Source organism: Henckelia pumila, chromosome 1 (assembly GCF_033568475.1).
Source record: "Henckelia pumila isolate YLH828 chromosome 1, ASM3356847v2, whole genome shotgun sequence".
Taxonomy (NCBI): domain Eukaryota; kingdom Viridiplantae; phylum Streptophyta; class Magnoliopsida; order Lamiales; family Gesneriaceae; genus Henckelia; species Henckelia pumila.
Window position 1 is genome coordinate 45749621 of NC_133120.1, and position 12091 is coordinate 45761711.

General features: G+C 35.6%; 2 protein-coding genes across 3 annotated transcripts; both read right to left on the reverse strand.

Moving 5' to 3' along the window:
• Positions 1 to 1540: 1540 nt before the first annotated feature.
• Positions 1541 to 2131, reverse strand: LOC140861935 (uncharacterized). The gene has a single exon (XM_073264936.1). The coding sequence runs from the start codon at positions 2129 to 2131 to the stop codon at positions 1541 to 1543; it is 591 nt and encodes a 196-aa protein (XP_073121037.1).
• Positions 2132 to 5402: 3271 nt separating this feature from the next.
• On the reverse strand, positions 5403 to 8668 carry LOC140875008 (uncharacterized). Of its 2 annotated transcripts, XM_073278517.1 has the most exons (9): positions 8514 to 8668; positions 8248 to 8432; positions 7241 to 7422; positions 6871 to 7155; positions 6716 to 6774; positions 6578 to 6614; positions 6400 to 6471; positions 5973 to 6297; positions 5403 to 5900 (listed from the first exon to the last, which is right to left on the reverse strand). In XM_073278517.1, exons 1-9 carry the CDS (start codon positions 8632 to 8634, stop codon positions 5562 to 5564), a joined length of 1605 nt encoding a protein of 534 aa, XP_073134618.1. In that variant the 5' UTR covers positions 8635 to 8668; the 3' UTR covers positions 5403 to 5561. The 2 variants fall into 2 exon arrangements, with proteins under 2 accessions (XP_073134618.1, XP_073134619.1); XM_073278518.1 differs by lacking the exons at positions 8248 to 8432; positions 8514 to 8668 and adding an exon at positions 7883 to 8193.
• Between the last annotated feature and the right edge of the window lie 3423 nt (positions 8669 to 12091).

The window sequence follows — 12091 nt, forward strand, 5'->3', positions numbered from 1 at the left end:
AGTCAAAAAAATAACTTATTTTGGGTAAAAACGGGCACATAAATATATATATATATATATATACTATAATTTTCTTGAAATAATACCTTAAAATAATATTTTAAGGCTCCTAAAAATATCATAAAATATTTTGGGTGAAAAACTAATATCTCGTCCGTCCACGATCCCACCTACACGATCATAAAATAATCTTTCTCAAATAAATTCATAAATTACCACCTAGCGGTTTAAATGCCGCAATAATATTTAAAACATGCAACTAAATCACATAATTCACATAATAACATATAAAATTAATTGAACACATTTTTACTTTATTTTAAAATCATTAAGGGTGCGTTTACTTGACTTGATAACCATAAGATGAGTTTATTAATCCAATCTAATCCATTGTTTACTTACAAAAAATCGTTTTTCTTCAAATCTCAAGGCCCGTAATTATACATTGATTTCATGAGATTTTTCATCCTTAATTACATGAGGTATAACATATCCTTTACAATATTTATGGAAAAAAAATTCTATAGAAATCCTACTATACCCTTCTTTAATTCTTTTGTTTTCCTCCCAATTTCTCATATTTTTTATGACTCATTTTATCAATTTTATCTATTTTTTAAAGAATACATAATTTTATACCCAATAATTTCGATAAGTGAAAATGACTCACATTTGAATCAATAATAATTTACAATATTCAACAATAATTCAATCCAAATTATATGAATACAAAATTAAACATAATATCATTTATCATAGGTAGAGAGTAAAACTCTAATTCGTCCATCAATCATTATTTTAATCCCAAAATTAATAACTCAAAGTAAACATGTTATTGTGTATCCATCATTATTCAACATCCTTCAAATGCATTTTAATACTCCTAGTATGATTTATCTACATGTAATCACATCCCGTAAAGTAAACGCAGCCTAAATCTCCTAGTTATGCATGCGGATTTACGTGGCGAATTTCTGGGTGCTACAATTCTCTCCCCCTTAAATGAAATTTCGTCCTCAAAATTGAAACGAATGCTGGAAAGAGTCATTTTCTCATGTAGTTCCTAATCAAGCCTTCCAAATACGACAATTTAAATGCATTAATTAAATTACCTGTAATGCGCAGAGTATCCGACATTGCCTTCTCCGCCTGCATCACAAAGACTCGCCCGACGGCATTCTACTTGGGACAGTTCAGCATAATGTGTCCAGGTTCCTTGCAATGGTAACACTTGCCTGATCCCGCCATGCATGGTCCCGGATGGGATCTCTGGCACTTCTGGCAGAGGGTAGTACTTCGGTACGAGGGACAATAGCCCCCTGCTGCTGCCTCAGTGGATTTGGGCCCTTCGACGGCCCAGTGGACTGCTTCTTCGCATGCTGCTGCGAAGACGGTTCATGGAACGATGGTTGGAATGGTCTCTTCTTTTGTTGTTCATTGAGGATCTCTCTCCTGCCACTCTCAGATCGTATAGCCGTGTTCACTGCCGCCTCATAAGGGGCCACATCCAGCATACGCACATCGTGCTTAATATCAGCCCTCAGCCCATCACAAACTGCCGCATTTTTTCCCTCTCATCCCCCGCAATCAGGGGCACAAAGTGACACCCCCGCTCGAACTGCTTGATGTACTCCACAACGGACCTGTATCCCTGCCAGAGACTCATAAAATCCCTAATCATCTGGCTGCGCACATCCTCTGTGAAGTACTTGGCAAAGAATGTCCTCTTGAAGTCCTCCCAGGTCAGAGTCTCCAAATTCACCCCTCTTACAGCGTCTTCCCACCAAAGGGCTGCATCGTCCTTCATCATATAGATGGAACATCGCACCTTATCTGCATCTGTCAAACCCATGTAGGAGAATATGCTCTCTAGTGATCGAATCCACCCCTCAGCAATGAGTGGATCTGTGGTGCCAGTGAACTCCTTCGATCCCTTCTTCTGAAACCGCTCAGCTACAGCCTCATCGTGGGACATCCCAGGTCGCGTGATCTGATGCTCCAACAACCTAGTAATCCCCACCATCATATCAGCATTGTCCTTCTCCAATGCTGAAAGCTGATCGCATGGAGGAGGTGGAGGTGGAGGTGGAGGATGAGGATCCCCACGTCGGTTCATACGTCTAGGGGCCATACTGCATCACCACACATTCTTCACGTAAATCGCAATGCATAACTAAGTATTTTTAACTTTAAAACTGTCATAACTTAAAATTCTCATTTCATAAATCATTAAAACATAAGTAATGTGTTCCATGCTTAAAACATAATTTAAATCATTTAAAACTTACAGACTAGCAGTGCGGCTTCTGAGCTCCGTGAAGCAGGCTAGTCACCCTCCAAGGACCATGGCTCTGATACCAAATGAAACATTCTAGAACACCTACTGAATTTTTTTAATAACTCTCTAACAATAAAATAATAAATATAAATATATATATATATATGCCCATACATATACATAGAGTTTTGATATGGTGAGCACCTATCATGTGCACTTATATGTGTACCTGCTGATGTGGCATTTACCTAATGGATATAGAGGATGTCATGTCAGCGGTGCACACAAAAGTGCACACCATGGGTGCTCATAATATCAAATCTGCATATATATATATATATAATACTTAAAAATAACTTTTTTTAATTTAATATACATATATACAATAAATACAATGAAAGTACACACATGAAATTAAATGCTTAAAATTAATTACTAAATAATCCTTTATAAAAATTCCATAATGAAATTCCTAAATAATAATTCTACACCAAAATCCATGCAAACTTTAAAATAAATAGTTAAATCTAACATCCATGCATATACTAAAAATCAAAAGTAATAAAACATGTGCGAAAATGAGTGTTCTAAATCTCAACATAAAAATTATCATAGAGAAATGGTCACGGGTTCTAGCCGTCTAGATGCTCATACACCCTCGCCGTCAGTCGGGAACACATTATCCTCATTGACATTTTGCTCACATGCACCATTTAAATCTAGTGAGTCTAGAGGCTCAGCACGTTCTATCCTTAAATAACAATATGAAATCACATACAAACACAAATCATATAAAATACGTGAATATAACTATACGTACATGATCTTAAAATTTTATGCATATAAACATGAAATAAATAATTATACTGCTTAATCATCATGCTATAACATATATCATCATACTTAATAAATCTCATAAAATGACATAACATGATTTCTTAGTTCTTAACAGGTCGTATCCATGTCGATGGCTTCATACTAAGCGATTGATCAATCTTAAAACTAACGTACGCGACGGTGGGGTCTCCACATCTGTGCTGTCACTTCACCAGCCCTCTCAGCTGGATCCATAAGCTCATCATACATAAACATTATCAGGAAGGTCATTGGGCCCAGGTATCGCGGCCTCCAACCACATCACTTTCCACCTTCACTTCAACTTCCATAAAATGTATTTTTCTTAACATACATTTAAAGTTATCATAAAAATTCTTAATGATGCATGAACTTAAAATTCTCATTTATTCTTTTACTTCATGAAAATTTGCCCGTAAATATATATTTAATTTATTTTCTTAAAAATCATCCGTATATAACTAATAAAATACCTGCATGAATTAAATATATATTTACGGACCTTTTATTTTCCAAGGACTTGTTCGAGCAACTGACTACTAGACTTAAACTTAAAAATTCCTAGACTGGCCCAAAAACCCCTAAGCCCAATCTGACCTGGCCCATTAAGTTTATGGGCCCCCAGGCCCATGGAAAATTAATGGGCTCATATAAAACATAATTTAGACCCATTAACTAATTAACTTAAAATTAAATTAATAAAATTATTAACTAACCATTAACTTATAAATTAGATCGCTAAAATTACTAAATTCGACACAACTTGGCCCAATAATTCTCATGGATCAATGACCCATGACAAATTAGTGGGCTCAACTCAATAATTAATAAAGCCCATTAAATTAGTCCAATTAATTAATTAATCAAGCCCAACCCATTAATTAACTACTTAAACTCTTAATTAATTAAAATAAAATACCCAAGCCCAAATAATAAAAATCTAGACCCAGACTAAAATTATTTGACCCATTTAAATTTTAGACCCGACCCGGACCCAAAACTTGAACCTGGCCCACCTAAAACCCAAAACCCACACTGTACGTGCTTCTCAAGCTCACAAAACCTCATGGCTGGCCCATCCTTTCTTGCTTCTTTTGCCCAGCTCGGGCCACCCATGGCCGGAGAGCCGCCGGCAAAACCTCCCCAGGGTAAAAACGGGCACATCTATATATATAAATACTATAATTTTTTTGAAATAATACCTTAAAATAATATTTTAAAGCTCCTAAAAATCTCATAAAATATTTTGGGTGAAAAACTAATATCTCGTCCGTCCACGGTCTCGCCTACGCGATCATAAAATAACCTTTCTCAAATAAATTCATAAATTACCACCTAACGGTTTAAATGCCGCAATAATATTTATAACATGCAACTAAATCACATAATTCACATAATAACACATAAAATTAATTTAACACGGTTTTACTTTATTTTAAAATCATTAAATCTCCTAGTTATGCATGCAGATTTACGTGACGAATTTCTGAGCGTTACACCAACCTTGATAACACACGATTTAATTATTTGAATTTGTTGTTTTAATTCATCGTTTTAAAATAATTAATCTTAATTTATGTCACATAAAGGATATTAACGTCATGTCCTTAAACAAATTGAGTTTTTGTGTGAAAAAATATTTTCACTCTATATACAAGCAAATAAAAAAAATCAATATTTCAATCTTCTACAAATTAAGTTTTTGTATAAAAATTAATTTCACTTCATCTACGAACAAATAAAACAAACGAATTTTAGAATTTCAATATTCTCAAATTAAGATTTTTGTGAAAAGATTTAGGTTCAATTCATCTATCTACAAACAAATAAAAACCAAAAAATTTGGTATTTTAATCTTCTTGAAAATTGAATCCTTACCTAATATGCACGTAGTTTGACAATGTTAACCTTATCATAATAAATAATTTTACAAAAACATCCTCGCAAAATATTTAAAATATGTATAAATAAAGAATAAAGTTAATAATACACAATGTAAATTTACCCTTGTTTTACACTTTTATAATTGAGATGAGATAGGTATAATTGGTATATATATAGATTATTTCTATTGAGATGAGATAGGTATAATTGGTATATATATAGATTATTTCTATTAGTCATCGGACAAGTGTACAAGTGTGTACCCTTGTGCATAATTATTTGTTGTTAAGTGTTATAACACCGCACACGACACTTAACGATACATACATTATTAAGTACCATAATGTTTAAACAAAATTCTTTGAGAAAGATTTAAAAATGTATGTCGTACAAATCTTGTTTTCATTGAACCCCCAACAAGCATTACAAATTCACAGATCCTGTAGTCCATAAATGTCGAAAAACAACATCAACACACAAAAACCATGCCCACCTCAGGTCAAGTGTGCTTACTATGATCACCTTCAAAATCATCCATCTCTCCTCACACGTGCTCTTTCATATACACTCTGTGCCGCCTCTCTCTTCCATATATAACCCAAAATACTAGAGACAACATCACCGCTGTTGCAACCATCACCAGGCCAACATATATCCATTGGCTGTATTTTCTTAGTCCAGGACAATACACTCCATCTATTTCAGAAAATGTTTGTCTCACAAAACTGCAATCTTCAAGATCAACCAGAAATGGACCGTACTGATACAAACCATAGCTCACATTTACACCAGCAGCCATCTGACTGTAAATGGTTGGATTCAGACGTCCTGTCGTCAGACAGATCCCATTTGGTGATGCTTCACACACGTTCCCGCTCCACACCTGCATATCGTGTTCGTAGATATTTCAAAGCTGCATTAGACCATCTAAATAATACACCCCAAAACTTTATACCTGTGTTGCATTGTTCAAATCCACTTCACCAGGTGCACAAGTTCGAGGAGTCAGGTCAGCATTAAATGGGTTACAAAGGTTTGGTACGAGCGGACCAGATTGATTGTAGTAGAGAGGAACAAAATTGGGGGCAAAATTGATGTTAGAGACATTAGATATTACTGTGTTGATTAAGGTGACCAATTGGGATGTTACTTCCTTGCTTCTTGTCAAGGTTTCTTGTGCAGTGGCATTATCCACACAAGGTAATATATCATCAAGTGCTGTATGAGCTGTGGGATTTTGGACCCACTCATTCATTGCCACACATGTATCTCCAGTCACACTAAAATCAATACCAAAGGAAAATGTCAATTAAGATCACATAAACATTCGATTTTAGTACTAAGAACAGTGACAAAATTAGTTGAAGTAATAGAATTCTAACTTGTGCAGGAGAAGAAAAATTCCACACAGTATGAATGTCCCTGTCACAAGAATCCATCCAGTAATCACCAAGCTGCAACCAAAAGATCGTGAAATTAATGCAATCACCTGTCGAGGCACAAATTGAATAATCAAATTAAGTGAGAGACAGGCAAAGGTAGATTAGCCAAAACACTCACATGTACATAAAAAACTGCATGCCAAAAATTGAGAACACTGCAGAGAGGAGATTCCAAAGTTGGACAGGCGTAAGTTAAATATCAGTGAACAGAAGTTCAATCATCTATTTTCAGGTTTGAGAAATGGATTAGTCATACCGAATCCAAGAAATGTTAAAAGAAGCATGACCGCAGAGAGTATGATTAGAGCCAATCTCCTGAAAGGACATTTTCACATAATTATCAAACTAAATGCGAGACCAAAAAAAATGTGTGTGTAATGGACGAGAATTCTAACCGGGATTCGAACTCACACTGATCGAATTAAATCTTTTATGTCTTTTGAATTATCTTCTGTTTTGCTTGCAAGGGTACTAGCTGAAGAGTTTATCTTGGATTGGATCTGATCAATGTCCGTTTGGACATTCGAAGGTAGAAAAACTTGCTCCACGTTAATTTGCTTGGCTGCAGAAAGATATTCTGACACATTTCTAAGATTCTCGGATGTGGTATCTGCCTGATGGACGACGTATTCCAAAGTATTCATCGTACTACTATGAAATTTCCCCTGACCAACGTATAATACAACACATCCAACGCTGAACAAGCATGACAGAAATTAGTTTTACACTCCCAATTGTGTGTGCATACACGTGTTTAAACAGAGAGAGAGCGAGAGAGTACATTGCAAAGATGGTAAAGAATACGAGGAAAATGAGAGAGAGTGCATAAGCGATTCGAGAATAGCCGTAAGGTTCTCTCCGGCAGCAACAGTAGCAGAGACAGATGAGAGACAAACAAAGCCCAAAAACCGCAAACCAGATTATCGCCACAACAAAAAATGGAATGGCGGTGTATGCCACTGACTGCAATTAAATATGAATTAATATCAATTAATGAAAACATGAATAAATTGTTCTCTTAGATCAGCCCATATGATAAAATTTACACATTTCAGATCAAGCTGCAACGAGTTAGATGCTTCAATAAAAAAAGAAATTTTGTTGTTTATCAAATGACTTGAAACTCGTCACCATGCCATGATCAAAATGTCTGCGTGCGTTTGAGGCATCACAACACTGCAACCATATTCAGTGCTAATTCCAAACAACCATTTGATATCCACTATTTTAGGTCAACATAAGATTGAAGTTCACATCAAAGAACAGATGTCCGGTAATTCTTTTTTCAGAAATAGTTCAGCTGCCTCCTTTTTACCACTATGTACTCACAGGGAGTCCGGGCTTAAAACCAGCAGAATACTTCCCATTCTATGATCACAGAACCAAAAAAACTTGAGACCTAAAGTAATTTAGTATAGCTCACATGCATTAGGCAATTTTGGCACAGGGGCATGCCTCTTTTCCTGAAAGCTTAAGCTACCGTGTCCGATTCCTCAAAATTTGTATTCGAAGACCATAACTATGGGGGAAAATGGGAAACAAGGCCTAATGGATGAGCAATGTATCTTCGCCACGGACCCATATGAGAGTAATGATCTGTCTTAAACAAATAATTCTAGAAATACAGAGAATAAAGACTACTTTCAGAGACAAAAGACTCGAAAACTACACGATTTCATGGTGGAGGAAGTCAAAAAGTCACTTATGTGAAGCCCGAAAAAACACACATCAATGAACGAGCATATACAATTTGGTTAAAAAAAAAAGTTAAAATCTTTAAAGGCCTACAGCCCAGTAATGGCGATTGCTGATGTTCCAGCCTCCAGTGTATTTATGAAAATCATCAAGAGGGTCTTTTCTGTAGGTTCTTTGCGCAGCAAGCGCAAGAGGCTGGGTTAGATTATCAGCAAGCAACCTCTCGGGTCTACCCCAAGACACATTAACCATCCCACCATCACCCTCATTGTGTTTCCCTGCATGAGTTTCAAGAAATTGGGCAGCAGCTCGACGCTAAATAAAGGAAAACTAGTCAGGAATGTAGAAGAGTTTCTGACCTGAAGCTAGGAATGTATGATAAGGGTCTTCCCCATTTGAAGAAGATGCGAATGGTAAATCTGATGAAAGAAGAGGAAAGATGGCAACAAGGGAAAGTAACAGAGACCTGGAAGAGAACATGGCTGTGGATTGATTCGTGGGACGTAGAAAAATGGGTGTCTCGTCCTTTTATGTTTTACAAAAGAAATTTGGAGTACAGATGGTAATGTTATATACGTGCTTAAATCGGCGGTGGTTGGATAATGGAAATAAATGATTGGGTTTAGATGGAAATAATAATAGAGAGAGAGGGGGGCAGGTGTTAATTAAAATAATCGATACAAAATACAATCCCAGTCCCCCAATTGCGCACTTTTTGACTTGTGTTGAGCCACGTCCCACGCTCTACGCTTTTCTTACCTTTTTTTTTTTTTTTTGGCATCGTGTGTATGTATCATCATGTCTCTAGATTTTTTCATCTTGTAATGTTTTTTTTTCCCTATTCAACAATATGTATCGAGTCAATTTCGAAAAAACAATATGTATGGAGTTAGAACTTAGAGAAAAAAAAAAAGGGTCAGGGATGCTTGGAATAATTATGCATTGAAATAATTATGAGATCATCCCATTACTCAATATCATAAGACAAAATTTTCCAATCATAAAAAACTATAAAAAAATATTATTTTTATCGCCTGTTTCATCACCATCACGGATACGGTTTAGTATATGCCACCCACAGGACACTACCCTGCGGGCGACATGTAACCCTATGATTGGTCAAAATTAGTGGGTTTCACGTGGGGCCCATTGATTTTAACCAATCTTGAGTCGCCACGTTATCCGCAGGGTACTACCCTGCGGGTAGCATCTCATTAGGTTGAGTCGATGCTACCCGCAGGGTAGTGCCATGCGGGTGACATGGCGGTTCATGATTGGTTAAAATCAGTGGGCCCTACATGAGACCCACTAATTTTGACCAATCATGGGGTTACACGTCACCCGCAGAGTAGTGCCCCGCAGGCGGCATATACTAAACCCTCATTAAGAGGATGCCGAATATTATTGGCTATTTAAGTCAGAGTGAACACCGAAAATCACGGTCTCTGCTCTAATCAATACCACGTTATTTTCTGCCTACCTATCACCACGCCCAAAGCTACAGCGAAATTTTGTGAGAACATTTCAAAATTTTTAATCTTTTTTAAAAATTTGACCCGAGGCCTTATAATGAAAAGGCCCGAAATTTGTGTCCGTTTCTTGATGATACTTTGATGTAAAAGTTATTTTATTTATTATCTTAAAAAAAAAAGTCATTTTATTTATAGGAAACAATTTTTTTTTTAATATTAAGAAACAATTTTTCTAAAGACAAAAAAAAAAATGATTTGCTCTAAGGGGTATCCAAGTTGGTGGATTAGATGAATTTGGCTATAGGTCATGATATCGATTTTCCCTGCCAACACCTTATTGGACTAGCCTGTCACACATGGCTTGCCTAATGTGGTTTACCTGACTAGCGTAATTTGCAGACTATTGCGTTAGTTCGGAGGTTTACCCAGAGCGCACCGAAAGGTAGCGGCAGCGGGTTCCCACGTCACAAAAAAAAGTGATTTTTTTTAATCTATGCTTTAAATTTTTCTTACAAAATAAGAATATATTTTTTTCCCTCGTCTCCGTGTTATTGTGAGGATTTATTTGATAACATCAATTGTTTTTGTTTCTACAATTATTTGTGTTTACGTTTTATTTTTGAAGATAGATTACTATTTTTATTTTCTTCAAATCCAATAACTCATTTATATAATTGTTGCTTAGAAAAAAATAAAGTTTATTTCCAATCCGAAGTTTTTTGTAATACAAAACTCTTGTAAGATCGTCTTACGAGTTAATTTTATGAGACACATCTCATATCTAAATCATACATATTACTTTTCACTTAATGTTTGGATCGGATCGACTTGTCTCACAAATACAAACACATAAATTGATTACACTATTAAGGTTTTAACATTGCCTTTGTTAATGATATATTTGGTGATATATATTGGAATGATATATTTACTAACTTTTCAGACGATTGTATCGTAAATTATTATTAAAATAGTAAGTCACATTTGAATTGATGATAATGTTTTAATTTTTCTGCCCGTTTTTAAGTTGATATAAATTATACTTTTGTATTTTATAGCAATTGTATCTTCTCTGAACAAAATTCTTGGGATCTCCCCTGTTTTGGATGAAACATCTAATAGGTTTATAACCTAACATTGTTCATTGGTTTTTTTTTTTGTTCGCATAGCAGAAGGGCCGACTTAGAAAATGACTTCTATCGAATCAGTATCGATAATTAAGTCCCAAAAAAAAGTACGAGTAGCACAAAAGGCGATATAGAAAGTGGCAACTATCGAATTATTGCCGATAATTATGGAAAAAGAAGAAGAAGAATGACATATTCTAATTAATTTATAGGTTGGGTTAATGTGAATGGTGTGCATGCATTTAACACTGAAAAAAAAAAGTGAAAGCCGTCTAGAATAACTGTCTCGGATGCTGGCTTCTCAAGGTATTGATAATGTTACAACTGTTTCACATCGAATATTAAAACTAATAAAAGATAACTTATAAACTCATAAGGTTACACCATATAATAGGCAATTCATTTAAGGTGGAACACCTATTTAGGTTTATAACTTAAAAAAATTATTCACAACATTGACGATGTTACATTTATCTAGCATGTGTCGGGGTATGGTATTTATTTGTCTGTGTGTAGAGCCGTCAAAGTGGGTTGGGCTCGCTGTGTTGGTCCGCCCCACTCGGCTATATAGGTGGTTGGGTTGACAAATTTTCAACCCGCCTAAATAGTGGGTTAGCCCACCCCGCCCCGCCAAGTGATGGATTGTGGTGAGTTGCAGGCCAACCCGCCCCAATCCGTCAAATATAACTAAAAATTGACGGGTTGACTACCCCACACCGCTAGGCAGGTTGGGTTGATAATTTTCCAACCCACCTAAATAGTGGACCGATCAGCCCCGCCCCGTCAATCGGCGGGTTTTGATGAGTTGCGGGTTGGCCCGTTCCGCCGACCCGTTTTGACAGCTCTATCTGCGTGCGAACGTAGAGCCAGAACTACATATTAGGGGCCGATAACGAAAGTAAGAAAGATGAAATATTTATTATATATAAAAATAAAGTTTGAATATATTATATTTTCAACAAATAATTAATACTTATATCTAAAATAAACCCAAATTTAAAACTTAGGAAACTCTCTATATATATAGTGTTGAATGACAGTGAAATAGTGTATAAATATCCTAATTCTAGTGTCATGTGGAAAGAATGGAAACAAAAAAAATTATCCCTAATTACATTATATAAGTATTTTAAAGTAAAAAAAAACGATTATAGAATATTTAGTACTAAATAAGTACACACGAATCCGAATTTCGGATAAAAATGATTGGATATAGAAATTGAACCTTGGAAAGAGCATGGCTCTGAAGAATGGTGCCCGTAAACTTATCTTTCATTGTTGAAGATAATTAATTAATAATTATTCACAACATTGACGAGGTTACATTTATCTAGCATG

Excerpts from the sequence above, each read along its gene's own strand:
- LOC140875008 (XM_073278517.1), bottom strand. The coding sequence starts at position 8,634 with ATGTTCTCTTCCAGGTCTCTGTTACTTTCCCTTGTTGCCATCTTTCCT. Across the intron at positions 8,433-8,513 it reads TCATACATTCCTAGCTTCAG|GGAAACACAATGAGGGTGAT; the intron begins GTCAGAAACTCT and ends AAACTCATGCAG. Across the intron at positions 6,472-6,577 it reads ATGCAGTTTTTTATGTACAT|CTTGGTGATTACTGGATGGA; the intron begins GTGAGTGTTTTG and ends TTTTGGTTGCAG.
- LOC140861935 (XM_073264936.1), bottom strand. The coding sequence starts at position 2,131 with ATGGCCCCTAGACGTATGAACCGACGTGGGGATCCTCATCCTCCACCT.